Source organism: Micromys minutus, assembly GCF_963924665.1.
Source record: "Micromys minutus genome assembly, chromosome: 4".
NCBI lineage: Eukaryota > Metazoa > Chordata > Mammalia > Rodentia > Muridae > Micromys > Micromys minutus.
Window position 1 is genome coordinate 1,069,620 of NC_137973.1, and position 25,476 is coordinate 1,095,095.

Below are 25,476 nucleotides of genomic sequence, written 5' to 3' on the forward strand. Positions count from 1 at the left end.
TCTGCTTTCCTGAGTTCTTTAGATATTTCAGGTTATGTACTCAAATACAAAGATTCACAGTTAGGATACACAAATGAGACAGGGTCTATGGTGTCTGTCTTTCTGGGCTTGGGTTATCTCACTCAGCATAATAATTTTCAGTTTCATCCATTTGCCTACCAAGTGCATGATGTCCTTCAGAAGCCTACTGCTCAATCCTGGGCTGCAGGCCAGTACTGCATCACCTTCATAGTTCTGTTTTACCCATTTTCCAGAGGCAAACAGAGCACTTAAGTGCGGCCGTCAGGCATGCGGGAAGCAAATACCTCACTCTTGAATTAGTAGTGTTCTCCTCGGACATAGAGTTCCACATCTGAGAATGCAGCCAATTTTAGATTCATGAAGTTCATTCCTAGACTGAAGAAGATGGAGTCACTGTGTTTCTGGGAAATGTCTAAGGACAGGTTTATGCATCATGGATCATGAGTAGGTTTTATGTCAGCCTTTCTTCAAACAAATGCCTCAGTTGAGTTCTTTAGAAATCCTACCCATGGAGAGGCTGAGCTTGGGTCTCTGGTGATCTGCCTGGCTAAGGAACTTGCTTGAAAAGGCCGCAGTCTCAGGAAGCACTGGAGGATCTTGGCAGAATGAGGTGCTCTCGGGATGGTGTGCTAACAGCCACAAGGGCAAGTGAGCAAGGGTTTCTGGTTAGGGAGGTGATCCAAGGACACCCCTGTGGCACACTGATGCCTGTTACAACGTACACAGAGCGGTTAGTGTTGGTGGTGGTGGGGGGTAGCAGTTGTACACCTTGGTTGTTGTGAACAGTCTGGCTGTTGATACTTATACAGAGGGAAGAACTCAGTATTGTGACAGGGGGAAGAGACTTCGCAGAGCCGAAGTCTGAATTTCCATTTTAGTGTTATCTGCCAGATTGCTCCTTAAATTTGGTCCAGTTCTGTTCAGAACCTCAGAGCTTCCCTTTGGCTGCACATTTGATATGAATCACCAGCCTTCTTGACTACAGAGATGTCTCCTTCAGAAATATATTGTTCTTCCTGCAGCTCAGCTTGGTTAGCAAAATATGCAAATTTTCCAAGGAACCAACTGAGAAAGCATTAAATTACACCCTTATTATGTTAATGCCAAAATAAAGAGTCTACAGCTTAGTTTATGTTGTATTAAAGTAAGTTTCTTGGACAGATATCTCCCTAACATCTTGTTTTCAATCCTGTATTTTGGCAAACTTTCTGAAGTGATAAATAAAAATTTCCTTTTCATGAGGAAAAGCAAAGTTACTGTTTTGCTTATGTAATTGCGTTATTTAGGCTGCTGAAAGTGGCTAAAGGCAGGAAGCTGGAAAGAATAGTAACCCATTAGATATTTATATTTTGGATTTACATGGTGATTACTTATACTAGCTTGTTTTATCAGTTTTCTTTGAATGTCTTATTAAAACATTTGGGTTCAAATCAGTTGTAAATATTGCAATTATGTGAAATCCAGCTGAACATGAGCTGTGCCCAGCATTCCAGGGCCTCTGAGTTCTCACAGATGTGTGTTTTCAGTTGTCCGTAAGCCATCACTCAGGCCGAATGGATGGTTTCCTCACTGCTGCTCCTCCTCCCTCCTAAAGCCCCTGTCTCCTTTCAGGGTTTAATGACCCACCTGCTCTGCATGTGGAACTGTTTCTGAGAAACGCTAGCATCTTCCTTAAGTTTCTCAATTCTATTCATTTTACCTCCAAATTGTTTCCCAATCAGTGTTCCTCTCAGCATGGTCTAGCATCTACTTTCCTGCCACTTCTGACCATGGTTGATGCCTTCCTAGCTTCTAGCATGTAGTAATTCTTGGGGTCACACAGCCAAACCTTTGCATTCTAGCTTTCATCTGTTCTGCATGCTTCCCAGTCTGTCTACTTATTCTGTGGTTTGCATTCCAGCCTCATAAACTCCCCATTTCCTGACCGAGACCCATAGAACACGTGGCTTTCTCTCTCCTCCTCACTCTTTATACCATCTTATAGTCATGGATGACTGATCCAGCTCGTGGCCTCCTTACCCATACATACCATTTAGCTAGTCACCTCCCCTGTGGAGTTTTTACTGGGTCTCCAGTTATCATTACTACAAAGTTGGGGTTCCTTCAAACCTCCCTTTCTTTTTGGATGGTTTGCTAGAGCAGCCCACAGAGTACAGGAAGACATTTCAGGGAAAGACAAATGAACTACTCAGTACAAGGGACTGGGCGTATGGCAGAGTCCCTATGCCCTCTTCAGGCTTGCCCCCAGCCCTTCAGCATGCTCAACCCTCTCTGAAGCCCATTGTTTAAGGATCTTTGTAAATGTATCATTGTATAGACATACTAGACTATAGGCCCTTGCTAAATCAACCTGAAATCTGATCATTTTTCTTGAAGGTGAGGAGAAAGGCTGAAAAGTCTAACTTGGTAAAGGTGGGTTGGCTTTTCTGGCCACCAGCCTGCATGCTGCACCCACCTAGGCTTCCCAGCCTCTTAGCTCATCAGAGAAGAGACAGTATCAATGTGGAGATCCCAAGGACTTAAAAATCTATTAAAAAAACTGGGAATGAAAACCAAGTCTGTATTAATATTATTATTATTTTATCTTGCCACACATCTGCTTATTGTAATTGTACCATGAGTCCTATCAGTCAGTACCCGAGGGGAAAGATGGTTTTTACCCAACCTTCCTTTAGTGAGTTAGTGGTCACTGGCATGTAACCCAGAATCTTTTGTCTTGGTTCTTGGTAGTACATGACCATGTCTTGGTAGACACACTCTTAGTATTGAACTCCAGTCTCCCTGTTCATACACACAAAGAGTTGAAAGAGAGATTAAAACACATAGTTGTATGGGAGCTGAAAGAGTCATCGAAAATGATTGTGTAACCAATGGTTGTGCTTGTGTGTAAAAACTAAATCAGACAATCTTAAATTACTGTTCATGTGTCTCATTAACAGGGTCTGGTTACTCTGAATTGCAGTCTAAAAAATTGTGAGCATATTTAAATACTGTGCATATTAATATGTTTGAAATAATTTTTTTATTTGGAAGAGCTTGTGAGATTAGGTTCTTTGCAGACTCCTTTTCTCAGCAGTCAGGTGGATGCTTTGTATGCTAAACTTTCCTCTCCTCTGTTGTGGAGTCTGGGTTTCTCTATGTTTCAGAGGCTGGCCTAGAACCTGCTGTGCAGCCCAGGTTACAAGTACACTCTTGATTTTCCTGCCTCTACTCGCCCAGCCCTGGGATTATAAAAATGCATAGTCTGATTTCTCCGGTATGTGGCCAGACAGTCTGTAAGCATGACCTCCCTCTTCTGTCAGGGAGACTTCTTAAGAAATAGAAAAATCTGTTTATTTTTAAAAATCCCAAAGGCAGATTTATCAATGGTTTAAGATCAACACTTAAAGCACTAATTTAAACATTTAAATTTGGACAAAATATTAAGGGTTTTTTTCTTTTCTGTGGGGAATTGTTTTATTTGTACATTCTAAAAATCTCTTTAATTTTTTTATACACTATGTAGTGTTATTATCTTTAAACCCTACACAGGGATAGTTCTTGTCTATTAAGTTTTATAAAAGTTATAGAAATAAATATAATTTCTTGTCTTTTTTCTAGATTCTTCACAGAGTTGGAGGCAAGACATCAGAGTAACATCTTCATAGAAGATATAAGTGACATTGTAGAAAAGCACACAGCATCCACGTTTGACCCCTATGTGAAATATTGCACCAATGAAGTCTACCAACAGCGAACTCTGCAGAAGTTGTTGTAAGCAGTGTTGAATGCTCCGGTTTTCATCTAACTTCCTTTGATTAGAGCTCATTGTAGACAGAGGTAGACATTCTCTTAGTTGACAGTGTCCCCCTTGGCAGGTGTGTAAAAGGGTCACTTTTGGAGTGAAGTTTTTGAGGGTGGAGAGTTTTCCCTCTAAATTAGAAGATTAAAGTAAGATAAAGTTGTTGTGTCCCCCTTTCCTGCCTTTCCTCCCCTTAATCTTCCTGAGACTTTACTTGTCGTCCTTCAACCTCCCCAGCCCCCTCTTTTCTAATCAAGTGACTGGCCCTGAAGTGGTTTGCCAGAGGGCAGGAGGGGAGTCTGAAGTGGGGCTAGACTGTAGGATGCAGGCTGTCTGTTACTGTTCTAACCTCTGTAAGCTGTTTACAGGAACTTCAGGGCCCCCCTCCCTGGTCCTGTAGGTGTCAGTTGCTAGGGGGAGGCAGGAGGTTAAAAGAACTGGAAAAAAAGAAGAGCTTGGAGATTGTGCCATAAGAAAAGAGCCAAACATTTTCTTTCTCTTCATGATTCTTTTCTTTTTAGATGATTGAGAGTTGGGTGTGAAGTGCAGGCCTATCTTCATCTTGGACAGAATCAACAAGCTGAGCAGTTTCTACACTGTTTTATTTGGACAGTCCCCCACCCCCACCCCCACTGCCATAAGTAGCTATTTTATACTGTAGTTGTCCACCGGAAACCCAGCGTGTGGTTTCTTGACTATTGTTATCCTCATTCTTTTCTTAGACTAGTGACATTTATGGAGCCTCTTCTGGTCACTTCATGGCAGGTGTAAGGTCTTTGAAGAGGCTAAGGGCATGGTGCACCAGAATAGGGACCTAGGGACAGAAACACCAAGATTTACATATGGAAAGAGCTAGTTGGAACAGGAAGACTGGAAACCTTCCCCACCTGGGTTTCCTGTGGCAAGTATGATGGGTGAGAAAACTCTTCAGATATAAACTCCATGAGAAAACTCTTCAGATAATAAAGTCCAAAGAAGCTGCTGCTACAGACCTGTCCTACAGAAGGGTCATGCCCCTAGAGACTCAACACTGTGGGCTCTTTCCCACTCTCACTCTAGAGAGCACTTGTCCTTCCTTAATCAGCTGTTTGTATTTCTGTTTATAAACATATATCCCTGATGGAATCCTTTGCCCTGAGACACAAATGCCTGGAATCAGGGGCCTCTGAACCCAGACCCTTGGCTCGGCACTTCTAAACATGTTTTACCCAGACAATCTGGGCCCATCATTTTCTGTTCAGATGCTTTCCAACCTCCATTTCACAAGGTATTACTTTCTGTCTTCCTCCTCGCACTCTCCATCCTCTGCCTGGGCTTTCACTGGTCTACTCCCGATATCTTTTTCTCAAACTCTAGCAATTGTCCTTGAACTTCCTTCTGAATGTATTTGCAAATCTTTTCCTAGTGAGACTAAGACCCCAAAGGTGGCCTCAGTTTACCTGTTCCCAGCATACTAAGGAACACAGTAAGGGTGGTGTCTTCCTTGCTGTGCTTCATGGGTAGGATGGAATACCCAGCTGATATCTTCCAGTTATGATACTTATGTAAGGAAAGGCTCACCTGCACTTTGGAGATTTCAAGGCTGATGAGCCTGTTGTGGTGGCTTCTCAGTGATTTTAGGGTGTTTAATTTGGCTTCTACCCTCTTGATGCCAAAAATGTCTCCAAATTTTGCAGAAGGCCAAAGAAAGAAAGAAAAAAAAAAATCACACCTTTACTTTTTCTTTTCCTTTATCCCATACCCTGATGGGGCCCTGTTATTGAATGTACATGGTCATGCTTGAAAGCCAAGGCTTGGATTAGCAAGGACATTGCTTTGTAGGATTAAAAAATATGTGAATAGTTTCTGCTGTGTGTTATGTGACTTTCTCAAAAATAGACTTCTTCTAGATTACTTTAATCAAATCATCATAGGGGCTTTTACATGGAAATTAGCATTTGTGTCTTTAGGGGCCTTCAAGGTTGGAGCACTGATTTCTACTTCACCAGCAGGTTAGAAACCCCCAGGCACCCTCAAAATCTAGCTAGCAAAGAACCTCAAGTTCATTACTTCCTAATCACAACTCTTTAGGGATGGGAGGGACCTGGGACCTGTATGATTTACATATGAAGCCTACATGAAGTTTGCTTTTAACTTCCTAAAAATCTTTTAAAACTGTCTAGGCGCTGGGCGGCACTCAGAAGGCACAGGGAGGTGAAGGTATGTTAGTTTGAGGCCAACCTGCTCTACAGATCAAGTTCGAGGGTAGCCAGGGATCCAGAGAAAACCCTGTCTCGGGGTAGAGTGGGGGTGAGAAGGACCAAACGAGAAAAGCAAAAACTGCTAAAAAGGACTGTCTAAAACGTCTCAGTGTGAACCAATAAGAATAAGACATTTCTCTGTAACTTAATATTCTGATGTGTCACTCTCTAGTTTTAGAAATCTTGAACCACATCATCTAATTTTCAAATGGTATTTTTTTAAATAAAATGATCGTCATGGCTACTGTCCTCCTTCTTGGTTCCGCAAAGCCATTGATTGGCTCGGCAAACCTCCTGTCCCGTGGGACATGAGGGCCGTAGATGCTACAGACCTCCATAGGCGCAAAGGAGGGGAGGGATAGGTGGGGCTGAGGGTCAGAAAAGTTCAATTTAACTTTACTTTGTGTAAGCCCCATTCAACTGGACTCTCTACCTCCCCCTCCTCCTCCTTAAGTTCTTCAAACAGCTCCACTGAGATTCTGTATGGGATTGTCTGGCATAGTTCATGGATATATACCAGTAGCACAGCCATTTTCACCTCCATAGGAGATGAAGAGAAATAAATACTCCGGTGTATATGACTGCAAAGTTTCCTGGCTAGACAAACCTGGAATCCTAGGACTCAGGAGGCTTACAAGCTGGAAGCAAGCCTGGAGAGGAACCCCCTCCAAAAAACTGCACCTCCCCCCACACCCATTGAAGTAAAAAAGAAAGAAAAAAAAATTAAGTTTTTTTTTTTTTTTTTTTTTTAATTAGGAAGGCAAAACAACCTTAATAGTATTGCCTAAGTGGTATTTGTTTCTTGAGTGTGTCCAGGGCTAGAGCAGTGTGTGAAACATGATGACTGTGTTGGTGGAGTGTGCTGTATGTGATTAAGTTTAAGATCTGCTTTGTTCATGCTAAGTCACAACTACTGTGTTCCCCGCCATGATGCTGTGTTCTCCTGTTTACATCCGCTTTTACCATTGCTGATTCATATGTTTTATTTTGTTATTATTGTATAGGGTGCTCCAGCTCATGTTTAGCATTAAATATAAAAGGCAGGAAGGCCACCTGTTTTCCAGTGTGTTATGAAGTATGTTGGTTTATGTGCTTAAGGGTCATTGATATTGTGGCAACTGACCTTAGTATTCACTAATGTGTTTTCGTTTGCTTTTAGGCTTGCAAAGGAAATATTTTGAAGTTTCTTTCTTGTTTGTCTCCCTGCAGAGCAACCAACCCCTCCTTTAAGGAAGTGTTGTCAAGGATTGAGTCCCACGAAGACTGTAGGAACTTACCTATGATCTCTTTTCTCATTCTCCCTATGCAGAGAGTGACGCGCCTTCCCCTGCTGATGGATGTAAGGCATGAGTTGATGGCTTTGTCTTTTAAATATGAGCTGCCGTGAATATGATTAAGTAAATTACAGTTGTTTTGCTTACACTGATGAATATGTCTCTTATAAAACTCCCTAATAGAGAAGATGTTATCCAGTTGCAAAGTCCGTCTGTGTTTGAGATCACTGGAGTTTATCTTTAATTTAGACTTGTGTGGCCACTCTGGTGAAACTTGCCTACATTACTCAATTTTTCTGGTATGGGAATGATATTGGCTTCTTTGAGGTTAAGAGGCCTGGATTCAATTTTTGTCTAAGTCACACTAAGTATCATACCTCAGATAGTCACTTTGGTTTAGATCCCTTCTATCTTGAAAGTTCTAAGCTGCTTTAGGTTCCATTTCACATGGAAATGTGACTCCTGTAGTCACTACAGCACATTGTGCAAAGGGAGCTAAAAATCCCAGCATCCTTTGCGTATTAAGTGTTCACTATAATGGAAGTGAGAGTTTGACTTTGAGTAATGACAAGACATGCTGAGGGAAGGGAACAGATACCATCTGTCCTGTAATAGGACTTGCTTAGCCAGTGGGCAGAGTGTGTCTTCTGATCTAATTAGGACAAATTGTCACAGATGTATTTTAAAATTGGGTCATTATGTTGGCATGATATCAGCTTTAATGTATTTATTTTTATAGATCAAAACATAGGAGAAAAATTTATCAGTTACATAATTGGGTAAAGTTACAAAAATATGTTCCATCTTCCATATTCCACAGGAAATGCTGAGATGCTCGCAAACAACAGTGGAATTTTGACGTGCAGCAATTGTGTGATGATTGTCACTTTCCTGCTCTGTCATAGTTGTGGGACAGCATTTTCACTTGTCCCTGAATTTGAATTCACATGCCTTCCTTTCTGCTCGCACTTCCTTCTTTTCAGCCATTGTTTGTAATTTAGGAGAGGTTTTCCTGAATAAACATAGTCAGAGCTGGTTACCAATGGGTGCACATTCTGAGAAATGCATGGTTAACAATGCCAGTGCCATGTAGCATCACCAAGCATATTTCTACTAATTCAACCTCAGCATGTCTGGGAGAAATAATCTTGTAAATCTTGTATGTGGTCCGTCATTGGCCCAGTGAGTAACTCAGAGTTTTGGAAAAAAATCTCAATTTTTTTTAGATCAGTATTTAGCATATCTAAAGATAGAATGTATTAACAATTAATTACTTAGAACCAAATTTGAATGCAATTGGTTAAACAGAACGGTAGTGCTATTTCTGACACCCAAGACAGCACAGTGTGGGTTATTTACAGTGTGATTACATAAAGGGGTCTCTGTGCTTTTCTGTCACAATCCTCCTGGACGTTCTCAGTGAAGCTGTAACCTATCTTCCCAGATAATTACTGCATACAGACAATTGTATCTAAAATTTTATTATACAGTTCCCAGAGAATGATGTCTGTCCTCATGAAAATAACCCAATATTTCTCATAGTGCTTTTATGTCATTAAGGGGGACAAAATTGATCTTGGAATCATAAACAGGGTTTTAAAAGTGCAATAGGACAGAAAGTGAGGTATTAGATGTATATGTGGCTCATAATATGGTTAAATATTCTTACAAAAATCCTTGCTTAATTTATGTGTCTATATGAACTGGATATAGCATTCTTTACACTAGGTCAAAATCTGAGGGGGGAATCATTAATACAAACCCACATATTCTGCCCTCCACACTTCTCTCAGATAGTAGCAATCCCACTGCCAGATGTGCAGATTTATAGACTGCACTCACTCATATGCAGTGAAGACACAGTGTCCCGTCAACTACCGACCACATTCTGCCCGTGCCTGATGACTTTGGCCAGTCATCTGTTTACCATATGTGAGAACTCAGGAAAAATCAAATGACTTTAAAGTGCTCACTCTTAAATTTTACTTCACTTGGAAATGTAACTAAATTTGTTAAGAGGACAGAAATGGCACCCTAGCCTAAATATGAAATTTATTTGCGTTTCAAGCATACCTTGTGTACATATTCTAAAGATAGTTGTATCTAATAAGTTTGTACACACAAGAGTTCCATGGTATGCAGTTTTCCATTTGTGGTACGGTCTGACAGTCGAAAAGTTTTGTATTTTTAAAGATTTAGGATTTTATATTTTCATATTTTAGACATTCAATTTACCTTTAATGGATTATCAGAGTAACTTTTGTTGGGAGCTGACAGTATGCTCGGCATTTAGATAAGATGTGTAGAGCACTTACCATTTTTCTCTTGGAACAGGGCTGGGAGGCGGCTCTGAAGAGCACCTGTTCAGCATGGGCAATGCCAGGTTGAATCCTGCACAGGAAACAGAACAAGACATGTATTAGCCTTTTGCAATAGCCTGTTTTATACCTGGCATTTCTGTAGCTTTGCAGAGGAGGAAACTGATGTTTATCTACATCAGCCACTTGCCCATGGTTAAATATCTAGCATAAGGCAGGTCTGAGCCCACCTACTGACCTCTGAAGTTTTCCTTCTTACTTAGCTGGATTCACTCAGCCTTTATGTGTTTAAAGAGTATTTTCTAGTTATGTTAGTTGCATTTTAATGTCCTCATCCCTAATATTGTGTCCAGAAACAGTGCTTTGTATGAGTATGAGGAAATAGCTAAATAGTATTTATTTCTTTACCTATGTTAAATCAGTTGGCTTTGCTTCTTTTTACTTCATCTTAGACTATCTGCCAAAAAACACCCAAGGACTCTCCGAAGTATGAAGTCTGCAAAAGGGCCTTGAAGGAAGTGAGCAAGGTAACTGTTTACCATGATAACAGTAAGCCATGCAGAAAGCTTGGATGTGTTTTGCAGGTCTGTGCTTGCTGTATGAGACTGAGATCCAGGAAGCCATTCACCTAATGTGTATGTTGACTGTTTACACAGGATTTGTTTTCTGTACCCATCCATACCTCCTTCTGTCTGCTGTGTTAAAAGCTATTTGTTCTCTCCTTCTAACAAATATTTATTGAGTATCAATTACTGTACCAGGAATAGTTCTGCCCCCTGAATGTTTGCTGATAAGCAGATGTGGTTATTGCATTCACGGTATGTTCAGAATAAAGAGAAAGACACACTAAATGGAATCACAGTAAAGGGTGATGGCTGATGGGGTGGGTGGGATACAGAGCGCTGTTTTAACTGATCTACAGCAAGAATGGCTATCAGCCAGGGCACGGAAAGAATGCTTTTGGTGTTGGATTTGAAGAATTCATTGGGACAGGTTGGGAAGGAGGGAGGAGAAGGGAGGGACCTGTTACATATGTCAGGGAATTGGAAGCTATGGTCCAAGATGATGATGAGATGATGGAGCTATAAATTTAAATAAGAAGTGAGAAGAAACTCTCTCTCTCTCTCTGTGTGTGTGTGTGTGTGTGTGTGTGTTTGTGTGTGTGTGTGTGTAGATATATATGTATAGTAGGCTTGGAAATGATGAGCACTTTGAAGGACAGGAGTCAAGGAAATATAATCCCCTGTTGGACAACTGAATCATTTTTTTTAAATTTCATACTGTAGAAAGATGAGTTCCGTTCTGGATATATAATAATGCAGATCCTATAAAGCATGAATTTTTCATGAGAATTTAGAGGAGAGACATATGTTGGAGATCTGGATTTGGGAATCATCAGCATAGGTGATATTTGAGCTTAAAGTGTAAAGGGATTGTACCTGGTATGAGGACGCAGAAAGGGAGTATAGACGCCTGGGTAAAATCCCAGAGAACACTGATATTTACTCTTATGTGGAGGAAAGGAAAAACAGGACAGCCTAGAAAATGGCTAAACAGATCACAGATGCTCCTGAGAAAGAAAGCAGGACATATGATTTAGCCATTTGTAAATGACACAGAAACCATACCTAGAGATGCTGAGCAATGAACAGCGTGTGTAAACCACACAGCCAGCTGCTCAGTGTCTGGCTCCTTCAGGAACCAGGCCCTCAGTACACAGAGAAAGAGTTGTGGCTGAAAGGGAAGTAATATTTATTTAAAGATAGAAAACTGTAAGTTTAGTTACTGTTAGCTGAGAGAGCAGGAAAAAGTGGGCATCCCTGTGGGTGACGTATGAGTGGAGACTTCATTTCAGAAACGTCCTGGTTATCTCCTGTTGCTTGTTTTCTGCATGAATGGGAAAACATCTTCTTTCCACTTTAAGGTCTTATTTCTAGACTCTTTATTTTACTCTTCTTTAAAAGCCAGGTTGCAAAGTTTAGGATTAGTTCATCGAACCAAATATTTGCTAGGCATTCATCAAAGGTCCATGAGCCATTTGTTTGTAGATCATCAAATATTTTTAATTGAACAGAGCTTCCCTTAGCTGGGTATTGTTGAAGAATTACCAGACTTCCACCTTCCAGAATCTTTTTGTGGTCCCATGATTTACATGTAACAGCTTGGACTTTGCCCATGAAGTTGATAGTCTTCCTCCTGCCGTGGTCTGGAAGAGAGGGGGAGCTGTAGCCTGCCCTGAGGTAGAGTTGGGTTCTTATAGGTAAAGATAAGGCTAGACAGAAGACGGGCAGAGTAGACTGAGACCTAAGGTGTGTGATGAGACTTCATGTGGAGCGCCAGAGGCAACAGATTCTGAGTTCTTTACCCAGCCCCAACCACAGTTCTCTCTCCTGGTCACATGCTTCACGACTGGGCACGGTATCCCTCCTGGATGGAACTGTGAGTTCTCTAACTGTCAGAAATGGATCCCTGGAACTTCTGCAGAGTAGATCATTTTCTGGGAGAGACATGAAATTGAAAGTGTGGTTTCCTGTGGGAGAAGGGGCCAAGTAAAATAAAATAAAACAGGCTGCTCTTCAGAGTTCTTACCTCTCCTTACGTTATGTTCCAGTTGGTCCGACTGTGCAATGAAGGAGCGCGGAAGATGGAGCGGACGGAGATGATGTATACAATTAATTCCCAGCTGGAATTTAAGATTAAGGTAGCCTTCTGTCGGTGTTCACTACTTCTTAGCTGGAATTTAAGAATAAGGTTACCTTCTGTCGGTGTTCACTACTTCTTAGCTGGAATTTAAGATTAAGGTAGCCTTCTGTTGGTGTTCATTACTTCTTTCTACTGTGTTTTATTCATAACTGTTTTTGGGTCCACTTACTGTCAACTATTACTGCTTGTCTGATACTGCTCATGAGTGGATGTCAGGATGGACACACAAGCCGAAAGTGGCAGTAAGTGGCAAACTTAAGTCCATGTCCACTCCTTGTTGGAGTTCTTGATGAATAAGCTCATGACCGTGATTCTATTTTGTTCTATAACATACATTTAATTTGACAGTTAAAATGTCTGTGTATTTTTTCTCCGAAAAACTTTCTAACGTTACACAGTAGTTTCCTCGTGACTGACATGTAAGGAGACATTGCAGAATGCATTTTCTCTGCCGTGGCACAGATCTTAGGAAGCACTGATGGCACAGCCACACTCTTTTATTGTATCAACAAAGAAAACAAGACCTAGAGAATCATTGTTAACAGAGTTACTCAACTAAGGATGGTAAAGATCAGGATAGGGGTGAAACCAGGCTAAGGGGCCCCAAGTGTCCTGACTGAATTCTAAATTCTTCTATTATAATACCCTGACTCTAATAAGCTAAATGCAGATTTATCTTCATAAAATAGATTAATGTCTAATTTAGATCACTTAGAAATATTATTTAATACAACTTATGGTCTTATAACTCTTGGTGGATAATTAAAAAACATTTGTATTCAGTTCATTTTAAAGATGAAAAAGAAATAAAAGTGCAAAAAAGGCTGACTGAGTTGTCTAAGAATCATGCACACAATCCCATGTGCATGGTAGAGATAATGTCCACGGGAGAAGAGAAGCCTCTGAACATACAGCAAATACAGAGGCCATAGAATGAAAAAAATGCTTCCTTCATTATGTGAAGATTTACTAACTTTTCATTACTTAGAAACAATAAAGATGAAAAGCAGAGGCTGCTCACACATGAAGTTGTGGCAGCTCTCTTCATACAGCATCCACAGTACACCTCGTATGGAAAATCTGAGTGACAGCGAAAAGCAAGGGAACAGACACCAGGAATGACAAGTTAGAAAGCTGATGCCAGAAGGGAAAGGACAAGTGACTATTATGTTTTTGAAAAATGACTTTATTTCATGCAGGAATTGTTAATGGACATTCAAGTAGAAAACAGTCCAGAAGAGTGAAAAGACTGTCTATTGGTGAGGTTATAGAAATGGCACTTTGCAGGCCACTGGTACAAAGCAAGTGACTGTAACCCCGGAATTCTGATCCCAGTAGTTTATTCTGGACTGCTGAGTATAAAGATCACACAGTTATGTAGAATTTGTTTAAGCAGTGGATGAGAAACAACCTTGGTATTATGGAGGTCTAGTTACATTAGTACATGAATCAGTACAGGTAGCAGAATAAAACCATGCAATTTTGGGGGACAAAGAAGAAGGATGATTGAGGCTTTAGGTAGCAATACAAATTATGTATCGTTAAATGAAAAAAAAATGATGTTAAAAAAAGCTTTTGCCAAACAAATGTATGGAAAGGCACAGAAAGATCTAGCCTTTGAAGCAGGAGTCAGTGTGTGGGAACTGGGTGGGGGAGAAAGAATGGGAAAGTTTTTCACACAATACGTTTGTGTTGTCAAAAGAAGCAAAGACATTTTGAAAACTACTCTCAGCTTTTAGTGAAGAAATGAAAATTTAGTATTTCCTAGTGGAATTCAGAGGCTATAAAAAAAATCAATCTACTTTAAAACAAGGAAACAATGGAAAACTCTTAACCTAGCACATAAATGAAGATTTGTCATAGGGCGGTATGTATTCCGGAACTCCATCATAAGTATCCTTGGTTCAGGTTCAGGGCTGCTGCACAAAGGCAAGATATCCTGTGCTTCCAGCACCCGCAGCTCCCGGTCACCCATCCAGACTCGTGTTTATGTTATCATAAGCGGTCCTTTCTCTGTTGGCCTTACGGGGAGGGCCCTGCTGTGAGATAATTGTGTGATTTTTAAGGGGCTAGAAACTCCACGTGTTCCTTAAAAACCAGTTTGCAAAGCTTGTGTTTATGCTTAATCTTTCATCTTCCTTGCTGAATCTGTATGCAGCTGATGAACAACCTTCCTGTAAAAAGTCCTTTATAAAGTCGGAAAACTGAAATTCTTTCTTCACTTCACTTCCTCCATAACATCCCCAGTTTCCTTTAGCTAGTTGTAGTAATTCTTCATGTAAGAGAAGGACATCTGCTGTGCCCTCTTACTGTGCCTGCATTCTGCATATCTAGGAACTTTTGGTTTTGTGTTGATACCTATTTTTAAATCAATTTTTGGCAGCATGCATATCTAGTAACTTTATTTTCTTTTAAAAAGGAAAGAACTCTAAAGAGTGCAAATTAGTCTGTGGTTTTGAGAGTTTTCCATTTGGCTTATATAAAGCTGAATAAAGAAAAGCAGTATGTAGTTCCTTGGATGCAGCCTTTTCTGGGAGATTACGAGGGATCCTTGTAGGACTCCATTTTCATAGCAGACAGGGGCATGAAACGTGCAAGGATGCATTTACACAGTGCAAACGGCATAAACGTAAAAACAGTTGTTCTTGACAGTAGGCTCAGAAGATTTCTGTAGATTTCTGGTTTTGTTTTCATTTGTTTGTTCGTTTGTTTTTGTTTCTTGAAACATCCTCTTGTAGTTCATAAAGTGAATAGAGACTTTTGGACTTGCCTCTTGGAAACTGTGGGCATCTTGAGTTCGAGATACTTACTGATAGATTTCGTCACCAAGGTTTTCAATTTTAAGTTACTCTAGGGTTCTTTTCTGGTTCAGAGATAATATAGTAAAGGCATAATTTTGTGGCCCGGTAATATCTTCTTGTAGATTCAGTTTTGTATGGGCAAGTTAGCACGTTTTTAAGGTTCAAAAATTAATGTGATTTTTCTCTGGAGAATATGCCATCTTTCATTGCCTACCCAGTAATGATGCATCCCATGAGATCATGACGTGGATGGGCACTGAGTTTCTCTCTCTTACAGCCTTTCCCCCTGGTCTCCTCTTCCCGGTGGTTGGTGAAAAGAGGGGAGTTGACAGCCTATGTGGAAGACACGGTGCTGTTCTCAAAGAGGATGTCCAAACAGCAGGTCTACTTCTTCCTGTTCAACGATGTGCTTATTATCACGAAAAAGAAGAGGTGAGCGCCAGCTCAGTGTTGCCTGTTAGGGCACCGTCTTCCTAAAGCATAGCTAATCGGTGTATAATTCCTAAGTATTGAACCACCTTCACTCTTTCTAACTGTAAGCATTAAGCCTTGACTACGAACCTCTTGATTGCAGGTAGCCTTGAATGATCTTCCACATTACTATGTTCTCCCTTCATGCCTGGGCAGGCTGCACTCTATCCCCATAGCATTTTTAAAACTTTTTCTGTCATAGAGCTTTTGTATAAATCAAAATAAATGGTTACGGGCATGCTAGGGAAACTCCAGTATGACTCTTGATTTCACTTAGGAAATGTTCATAATGGTTCTACACCCAGTGTGCCCATAAATGAGTTTGCTTTGCACAGGTGGCTTTGCCATCATTACATTTCATGTCGATCCCTCTATGCCAAATTCATGTGCTCACGTGTTTTAGAAATTGTAATCGTAATGACCCAAAGACCAAAACATACTTTCCCAGTAGAGAGGACAACCTGAGAACTAAATGAACTTCTGTCAGAACTGATGTTCTGTTGCTCTGTCCATAGGGTCACCGTGTGTCTAAAGTCCTCTCAACTGAGGAGATATCATTAGAGCCTCTTCTTGTTCATGATGTCAGTCTGTGGGAAAGAGGCTTGGTAAACAGGCTGGGGTTAGCTTCCATGGCAGATGCTTTGCATGCCAGCGGCAGCAGCACAGGAGGTTGGAGTCAGGCAATGATTCAGACATAGCTACAAGGGAGAGATAAGGGATCATTATCTGTGCCAGCTCTCTAGGACTGGTCCAGCCACCCACTGACTGAAATTACAGGGCGTAAGCAAGGAGTTTAGCTGCTCCATCTCCAGTAGTTTTTAGCATGTAGCTGATGCTTACAGAGCAGGACGTGGTGTTTAGTTCATAGGGCTGTATTCAAAGGCAGTGCTGGTGTTTTGTTTTGTTGTTTTACTTTTTTAAATTAGAAGAAAATGCAAAGTATTTTTTAAATCAGTTCTGGGTTGCTTGTTAGCCATTTTGTTAATATTTTATCTTACCAAATTTAAAAGAGATACGTCTGATGTGATTACTTTTGATGAGAAGGTGAATTCTTTGGTTTTGGAAGCTGTGACAACCTGGGTCTCACTAGAACTCCAAGGTCAGCAGTGTTGACAGGAGCCCATGCTACTTTGTTGTGGGTGGTTCCAGGATGGAGTGTTGAGTGGTATCTCCCCTGTCTATCCATTGTTTGCCTATAGCACTTCCTCACACTGTGATAACCAAGCCATCCATCACCAGCTAAGAGCCACTTTGGATTAATGCGAGATCGTAAGCGAGCTTTGCTTTCTGGCTTGATACAGCAGTAACAGTAATGTGTTATAAACATGGTAAGTGTGGTGGTTTCAGTAGGTCTGGCCCTGTACATTCATGTGTTTGAATGCTTGGCTCATGGGGACTGTGGCACCATTAGGAGGTGTGATCTTGATAGAGGCAGGGGGGGCTTTGAGATTTTTATGCTCCATCTCCACCCAGTGTGGAATCAGAGCCTCCTCCCAGCTGCCCTTGGATCAAGAAGAAGAACTCTTAGCTCCTTCAGCACCAAGTCTGCCTGTAGGATGCCATGCTTCCTTCCCACTGTGATGATAATGGGCTGAACCTGTGAAACTGTAAACCAGCCCCAAGTAAATTTTGCCTTTATAAGAATTGCCTTGGGTCATAATGGCTCTTCACAGCAATAAAACCCTAACATATAATAACACAAACTGGGTGCTCTGACTCTACCCACGTGGACAGCCTCATGGAGTTAGGTCCTGTTTTTGAAATGCATGAACTGAATCTGAGACCTTAATTGGTTAAAAGTGCCCAAGTTTCTGAGGCAGTTTACTATCTCACATTTATTTAATGCCTTGGATAGGCCCAGCATTTCCCCTTAATTTTATCTGACTCTGAGAGCAGAAGCTCTGTCCCTGAGTATCTTCAGTAGCTGCGGTTTCACAGCATCACAGAGTCCAGAAGCCCTGCCCACACGCCTGTCACAGTCTAAGCATGCTTTCCAATCGACGTGCGTTTCCCTACGGCCTGCTTCTCTGCTGTGCCTCTGTGAGTCTTCGAGTCCTCACCTCCAATCTCTTAGTTATTGGATGCAGAGTCTGCTACGGTCCCATATGACTTGATGACATCTGCAAAGGCTTTTTTTTCCCTTCTAAATAAGGCAACTTTCAATGTGCCAGGAGTCAGGGCTCCATCATGCTTCCTGCAGCATTCAGTCTGGTCCGTCATACTCCCGACTCCTTAGCATCACAGTTGAATGGGTAGTGATGTCCTAAGGTAGTTCCGGCCACATGCTTCTTTTACATGAATCCACTCCATTTTTAAATAATTTTCAGAAGGTTGTCATGATATGACTTGAGCTACTCTGGTGGTTTCACAAATTGCTGTCATATCTAAATTGTCTCCATCAAATCTCTCTTCTTCCTCCCACCCCTCCTCCAGGTGTACGTCTTTTCTGCATTCTAGAATCCAGGCCTAGGTTGTTTTTTGTCTGTCACCAGCTCTCACACTTGAATTCACAAAACAAAACCAGAGAATCAAACTGAGTTTGGGAAATTCTGACTGTTCTTTTCTTCGCTGGTGCCTGTGCCTTAGACCTGGGTCTTAGACATATAACTCAGCTCTGGGACAAGCCTCTAGTGTCTAGAAGGTCTGGTTCCATCCTGTCATAAAATTTTCCATGATAATGTTCTTTCCTATTATAGAAAACTGAAGCTACCTGACGTAAGTTGTCTTTCTCTGCAGAATGAATGTCTTGGGAAATCAACCTTAAAGAATTCTGACTTAAGTCAGTGTATCTCCAGGGTACACTAAGTGTGATGAACACTGTAGCATTTGTTTCTAAATGGAGGACAGTGAGATGGGAGACAAATGAGAATGGTTTTCATTTTTGTTTTATTCTTTCTCACTGCCCCCTTCCACTCTTTATTACATTGGTAACACAAAGTTCTTCTGTGCCTCTAAGAAGAAATGACATTGCTACTCCCTGTTCAGAGCATGATTGCCAAGTGGCACAGTACCAATGCCTGGGAATGAGGTAGATCCAATTCCTGGCCACATGACCTTGTGCAAGGCATTTTTAGCCTCTCAGTGCCTCAGTGACCCTATCTGTAAAGTCAGAGCAGTGATATCATCTTTACCATGGAGTGTGTGCAAATGTAGTAAGAGTGCACAGGGAGGCTTAGCGTATGCAGTAATCCCTACAAAGTAACTGATACTCTCAATATTACTTTCTGTGATGAGAACATCTCTCTAAAAAGTCTTGCTATAAATCAAACTATTATTCCTGTACTATTTCACTATGTAAGAAGCAGTCTAAGGTCTTCGTGCTGCATTTCACGTCTGAAGGCTGTGACATACTACAGGACCAGGTCTGGTTTTATAGCCTTTGCAATTGGAATGACTAGGGAATAAATGCCTGTCTCTCCCCATCATGCATCACAACCATCAAGGGAGGGAATAGCTAGTGACACAAGCTCATTCTTTACAAAGAGATGTAGATGGTGACTGCTTCTCAGAAGTTGGGGTGGGGCATCTAACACTATCCTTTCCTGTGGACCCAGGAGGACTCATTATAGTCAGCCTCCATTTCCATGATTCAACCCTTGGTAGATGGAAAATAAGGGACGAAGATGCAGTTCTGTGCTTGTGCAGATGTTTTTGTAGTTACTCTTTAGATGGTATGACATAGCAACTATCTTCATAGTGGGCCAGTTATTATAGGCAATGCAGAGAGTATTTAAAATATGCTATGAGACGGTTATAGGCAAATATACACCCTTGTATGACAAACGTAACATCCTCAGATTTTGACATTTTTGCAGATTTCTGGAACCAGTCCCCCATGTTAGTAAAGTACAACACATCCGCAGTTTTCATTTTCAGTGTTGTGAGTCAGTGGTGCTCATCCTAATCTTGAGTGTGGAGAGGACTCTCATTATCTGAATGACTTAGTTAGGGTGTTAATGCTATGAGGGCAAACATTTAATTAGGTCTGGCTTACGGGTTCAGAGGTTCAGTCAATTATCTTCATGGCCAGAAGCATGGTGCTAGAGCAGCTGAGAGTTCTATCTACATCTTGTTCTGAAGGCAAACAGGAGAAGACTGGTTTCTAGGCAGCTAGGAGAAGGATCTCAAAGCCTATCCCCAAAGTGACACTCTTCCATCAACAAGGCCACACCTCCTAATAGTGCCACCCCCTAGATCAAGCATTTTCAAACCACATGGAGTAACCCTGTTACCCATGCAAGAGACTGTTCTCTGATGATGCCTTGTCCTGGTCACTACAGGTAGAGAGCTCTACCAAGCTGCTTGTAGCCTCTTACAACCACTTGTCTCCTCTTGCTCAATCAAGAGCTCCAGTTTCTGGTGTTGGGCTGTGGACTGTGGGTGTCCTGAAGTCTCTCCCTGCCCTGCACTCTCTGGCTGGCTTTTTTTGGTGTTAATCACAATAGATGCTTCTTCTACCAATGCATGTGATGCTCACCTCTACTCTTTGTTTTCCTCTTGACAATGGATAGGAAATGTGTGGCATGTTTGTTATTCTTGAGAACTATTTTGAGAAACTGAAGCAGTAAGATTATTTGAAATTAGTTTCAGTGTAAATATTATTCCTTGTGAGTGAGCCAGACCTTTTGGCAAATCATGAGCTCTAATACTAGTATTTGATTTGAATCATGCTTAGTCTACTTATCCATTTGCAGGGGATAATGTAATTATCAGGCCTTATAAAATTCTCATGCAATTTAAATGGATAATACTTTATTAGGAAAACAAAAGAAATAACGTTTGGTATAACCCAGGAGTGATTACACAGGAAGATAATATACATACTACCTCACTTAATTCCCACGACAAGTTGGTTTCTTGTTACTGTCATTGTGCAGATGAGAGCCATGAAGCAGGGAGAGGTTTGGAATCCTGCTCAGGTCCACAAAGCAGGTATGTGACGGGCTAACTCTAAGCAGGCCTTTGGGTCAGATCTGTAACCTTACCTCCTATGCTGAAACCTGCATCTTCTGAAAATTCCATGCAACTTACTTGTTAGGATTATCCTAAGCAAGCTTTACACATGAAATCAATATCAATCAGGTAAATCAGGTTTTCTTTCCTTTTAATTCCTTAACTTGAAATAAATGCTAGCATTGTTCAGAGTCCTGTCTCAGCGATGTTTCACTGAGTATTTTAATGGCAGGGAAGCATAGAAGCCAGAGCAGGGGTTTCAAAACCATGCTGTTGCACGAGCAAGGGAACCAAGTTGCAGTCTGCAGAGGAAGGTCTCTTGTGCACGCTCCGAAGGGAAACACAATGAAATTTTATTTCTTGCAATTCCCTATGCTCCTGGCTGAGTCACAGACCCATGACATTCCTGTCAGAAAAGCAAGTAGCTGTACAGGAATGGTTCTGAAGAAAGATGCCTGGGAAATGTCATGGAGGGCATTAAACGGGGATAGCATTTCAGAGTGCCACAGGTGCACAACACTGTTGACTTCTATGCCGACATCCAGAAGAGTAATAGCAAAGCCAGCCGGCACTGGATTTCATGGATGCTGGGCCAGTGTGACTGTGGGGACGTCTTTCATTTCCCTGTCCTGTGAGTGCTGGTCTGAGGATCCACAGGCAACTGCTGGCTTGGGAGACATCTGTCTTTGTGCTGCCTGTTTTTTATCTGTTTGGTTTTGAGGACAGGGGCTTTTGAATGTTATAAACAAAACCTACGGAAAAGGCATACTGGATAGATTTAAAAGCCCATGTTACTACCTGGAGGATGCGTGCTGGGAGTCATGGGGATGTTTTGGGAGGGGGGTCTCTATAACACACTTTTCTCTTAATTTAACTTTTTACAAAAACAAGAATCAAAAGTGTTGCTCAGGTTTTCATCTGTTGTACTTGGTCCATGTAAGAGAGTTCTTTGATGAGCGTGAGTGTACACACGTGCTCTGGTACAGGAAGCAGGAGGGAAGCTGTCCTTTGCACTAGACCTTTGGCCTTCCCTGACAACTTTTCTTTCCTTCATCCTGTGGATCCATTTTGGTCAAGCATCCTTTACTCATCTCTGGCCAACGAGAGTAGGTATCTAGGATGATTACTAACAAGGGTCAAGGTGAGATTCCTCCACAGGGCAGTGCATGTTTAAAAACTGCCTCACCACAAGTCAGGTCTGACTTTACTAATGTTACTCACGATTCACGTCATTAGGACTCTTTCAGACATGGACTTATGAAATCAAAGGATTCAGCCTGCCTTAACAAATGAAATTAGGGTCACACCAAGGTAAGAATTGGAAGGATCAACATAGTAAAAATGGGCATCTTGCCAAAAGCAATCTACAGATTCAATGTAACCCTCATCAAAATTGCAACTGAATTAATTCTTCATAAAGTTAGAGTACAATTTGCAAATCATTTGGAATGACAAAAAAAAAAAAAAAAAAAAAAAAAAAAAAAAAAAAACCAAAAAACAAAACAAAACAAAAAAAAAACCCAGGTTATAAAAACTATTATCAACAATAAAAGAACTTTTGGGGGCATCACCATCCCTGACCTCAAGCTCTATTACAGAGCAATGGTGATAACAACATCATGGTATTGGTACAGAGACAGAAAGGTAGAACAATGGAATGGAATTGAACACCCAGAAATGTATTCACACCTATGGTCACTTGATGTTTGACAAAGGAGCTAAAAACATTCAGTGGAGAAAGCACAGCATCTTCAACAAATGGTGCTGGTTCAACTGGCAGTCAGCATGCAGAAGAATGAAAATCCATCCATTCTTGTCTCCTTGTACAAAGCTCAAGTCCAAGTAAATCAAAGACCTCCACATATAGAATATCCAAAGAAGCTTTATCACAAATATGTTTTTAAACTATTATATTTTATTTTATTTCTTTTTCCAATAATTTATTATTTTAAAATTCACTTTACATCCTGATCACAGCCTACCTACCTCCCTCCTTCCTCTCCTTCCAGTCTCACCTTTACATATCCCTCCACACATTGCTTCTCCTCTTCTCCTCAGAGAGGGAAGCTCCTGTGGGTACTCCTCACCCTGGGACATCCAGTCCCAGCACAGCTTCTCCTACTGAGGCCCAACCAGGCAGAAATCAAAAGTGATCCAGTGGCAGGAAACAGAGACCATGACATCCCCCCCCCTCCACATGAAAACCAAGCTGAGCATCTTCTACAGATGTGTAGGGGCCGTAGGTCCAGCCCAGTCTCTGTGAGCCCTCATACATCATAAATACCAAGAAATTTTCTGATGTTATAAATGAGATAGGTTCATCTATTTGTATTAAACTTTTTATTTCATTTGTTTGTATGCATGTGTGCTTGTGTGTAGGAGTGCTATATCATATATGTGAAGACAAGAGGAGAACTTGTAAGATTCAGTTCTCCCCTTCTACCATGGCTTGGATACCAACCTCAGATCCTCTGGGCAACTTTACCCCCGAGTCTGTTTCACTGACCCTCACTGATCATATTACTTAATATATAGGAGAGTCATTATTTGGAGTTCTTTTTCTAAGTCATTAGTGTGAACTCGTGGTCACTTTATGGTTATATTTCAGTTAGTGATGTATTCTACACACAGGTGGCTTGTTAGTAGGATGCACGTGACATTCCATTCCCTTCTTCTTGATTCAGCCACACACTTAGGAATTCACAGACACCTGGAGTACTAAAAGTCTTCACATCCATGTACTTAGGATTTAAAACACATTTTCATTTGATTTTTTTCATTTACTTTAAAATAGGTCAAGTGTACAGAAAATCACCACACACTAAAATACTCTTGCCATGGGAGTTAATGTTAGACACTTTCCTCTTAAAAGAAAACCCAAGTTGGTCAAAATTGCAGATTAAGGTCCATTTGTCCTCAGTCTGTCCTTCCTCTTCCCCAAACTGACTGTGCCAAAATGGGTGCTTAATTCTCAGAGTCTGTGTTCAGTGTTGCAAATTTCCATGTACCTATGCCATATTTAAACATGAATTTCTTATATGTGGTCTTTAAATGTCTTTCTGATCTAAAAGTAATAAATAATATTCATAAATAAATGTTCCCTATAAGAACTGCCCCAACTTCATGGGACAGGAAGTAAAGGGTTCCATAATTTCTTATATATTTATCTAATTCATATATTTATATAATTTTTAATATATTTTGCCTAATAAAGCAGGGGGGGTTCAAGGATGGAGCTCATTGCTCCAATGCTGACTCAGCATGTGCTAGGTCCTGGGATCCAGTCCCAGCATCTCACACACACACACACACACACACACACACACACACACACACACGCGTAAACACGCAAAAACCAAAAAGGAACTTAACAGTCAAGCCTCATCACATAACCTCAGCAGCATGCAGCATACATTCAGACACTATGGGGGCTTCTTCACAGGGAAAGTCACTGACATGTTTAGCATTGTTTCCTGTTCTCAACAGATAGCTACTTGTTTCAAGATAATTATTTCAAGGGTAAGAGTCTGGGTAGAGGTTACTAGGACTTCAGGTAGGTTTCAGTGGAGAGACTCATTGCTTCAGGCATTGAGCAACCTCTGTGGACTTGATCGGGTCCCTGCGCCCGATCGGAAGTGCCTGCACAGAGCAGGGAGCCAAGGCAGCTGCAAGTGAGAGCCCGTGGCACAATGGAAGGAAGTCTCCACAGAATCCCATCCATGCAAAGAAAGGTGGTTTTTCCATCTGCCTTTTTTTTTTTTTTCCCTGAGAAATTCCACTTCATGATCCAAATTGTTTCAGAAACTGTGTCAACAGCATATTTGTTAAGTGATGGAGACAAACACGGGAAGTCTGATAGAGTCGCTTCCCTGAGGAAAAGTTGTTTCTCTACTCAGCTTTCTGGGACCTGAGTGAGCAGAAGGGGAAAGACTGGCATAGAGGTGCCTGGCGGTGGGCTGCCTTCTTCTCCAGCACACACTGTAGTCAGTTGTCTGTCTGAACTGGGGGGGGGGGAGGCTCAGGTGCTGACTGAAGAATGAGTTTTCTGCAGTAGTCAGCAGATTCAGTCAGTAGAATAATGGTTGTCATTCTGAACCCTTGGGGGACTAAATATATATATGTGAGTGTATAAGAGAATCACCAGAAGGATTCTCATAAGACTAAGTCAGCCACTCGTCAGTTTTTGTTTCAGTGAGTTTTAAGTATAAATAACCAATTTAATTTTACTACTGTTAAATGATAAAGGTATTTTTATATGAAACCCACTTTTAAAAAGTAGTAAAGCTTTAGGCTCTATATAAGCATATAATGCAAAATTTCACTACGTAGATAACAGTGATTTTTTTTTTTTTTTTTTGGATGAATGAGAGCATTCACTTAGGAGACAGATAGGAAACATTTGTCTTGGAAATGGCTTTGGAGCTAGATATCTAAACTAAGCCAAGGTCTCCATTGAAACTGGACAAATACCAGAGGTGGGTGAGGTCCTATAGCTGTGAGTAGGAGGATCACAGAGTGGGAAGGGCTGACTGGTCTACCTGAGTCAAATAACTACCACAGCTGCAGTCAATGGTACTGAACTTGTTTAAAGGAATAATTAATGCACAGTTTAAAAATGTATCTGCTTCTGGCCTTAGTAATTCCTAAAACATATTCAAAACATTGATGAAATAAAATTTTCTAGCTGTTATTTTAGGTAATTTCTGGAAGATTCAAATTGTAAAAGTGAAGCAGAGGAAAGACTAACCACCATAGTTTACATTTGTCTCCTGGGAACTCAGTCCTTAAGGTCTACCAGAGACAAACTAAGACGGAAATCCCCTGGTGCTGAAAAGGCAGAAGCTTGGCTGGGTGTAAACTAGGGCATTATCACGCACATATTCTTCCAACTTTTGTTTCTTTAGAAGTAACCTT

At 41.1% G+C, this 25,476-nt stretch overlaps 1 protein-coding gene across 1 annotated transcript in view; it reads left to right on the top strand.

The window, feature by feature from the left end:
* The window catches only part of ARHGEF26 (Rho guanine nucleotide exchange factor 26), a gene marked incomplete at both ends in the record, with an annotated part of 100,588 nt that overhangs the window by 59,808 nt on the left and 15,304 nt on the right, over positions 1 to 25,476 (top strand). The window contains 5 exons of the mRNA XM_080915656.1: positions 3,622 to 3,774; positions 7,252 to 7,381; positions 10,087 to 10,161; positions 12,246 to 12,335; positions 15,416 to 15,570. Coding sequence (XP_080771782.1) covers positions 3,622 to 3,774; positions 7,252 to 7,381; positions 10,087 to 10,161; positions 12,246 to 12,335; positions 15,416 to 15,570 — 603 coding nt within the window. The remainder of the gene's footprint in view (positions 1 to 3,621; positions 3,775 to 7,251; positions 7,382 to 10,086; positions 10,162 to 12,245; positions 12,336 to 15,415; positions 15,571 to 25,476) is intronic.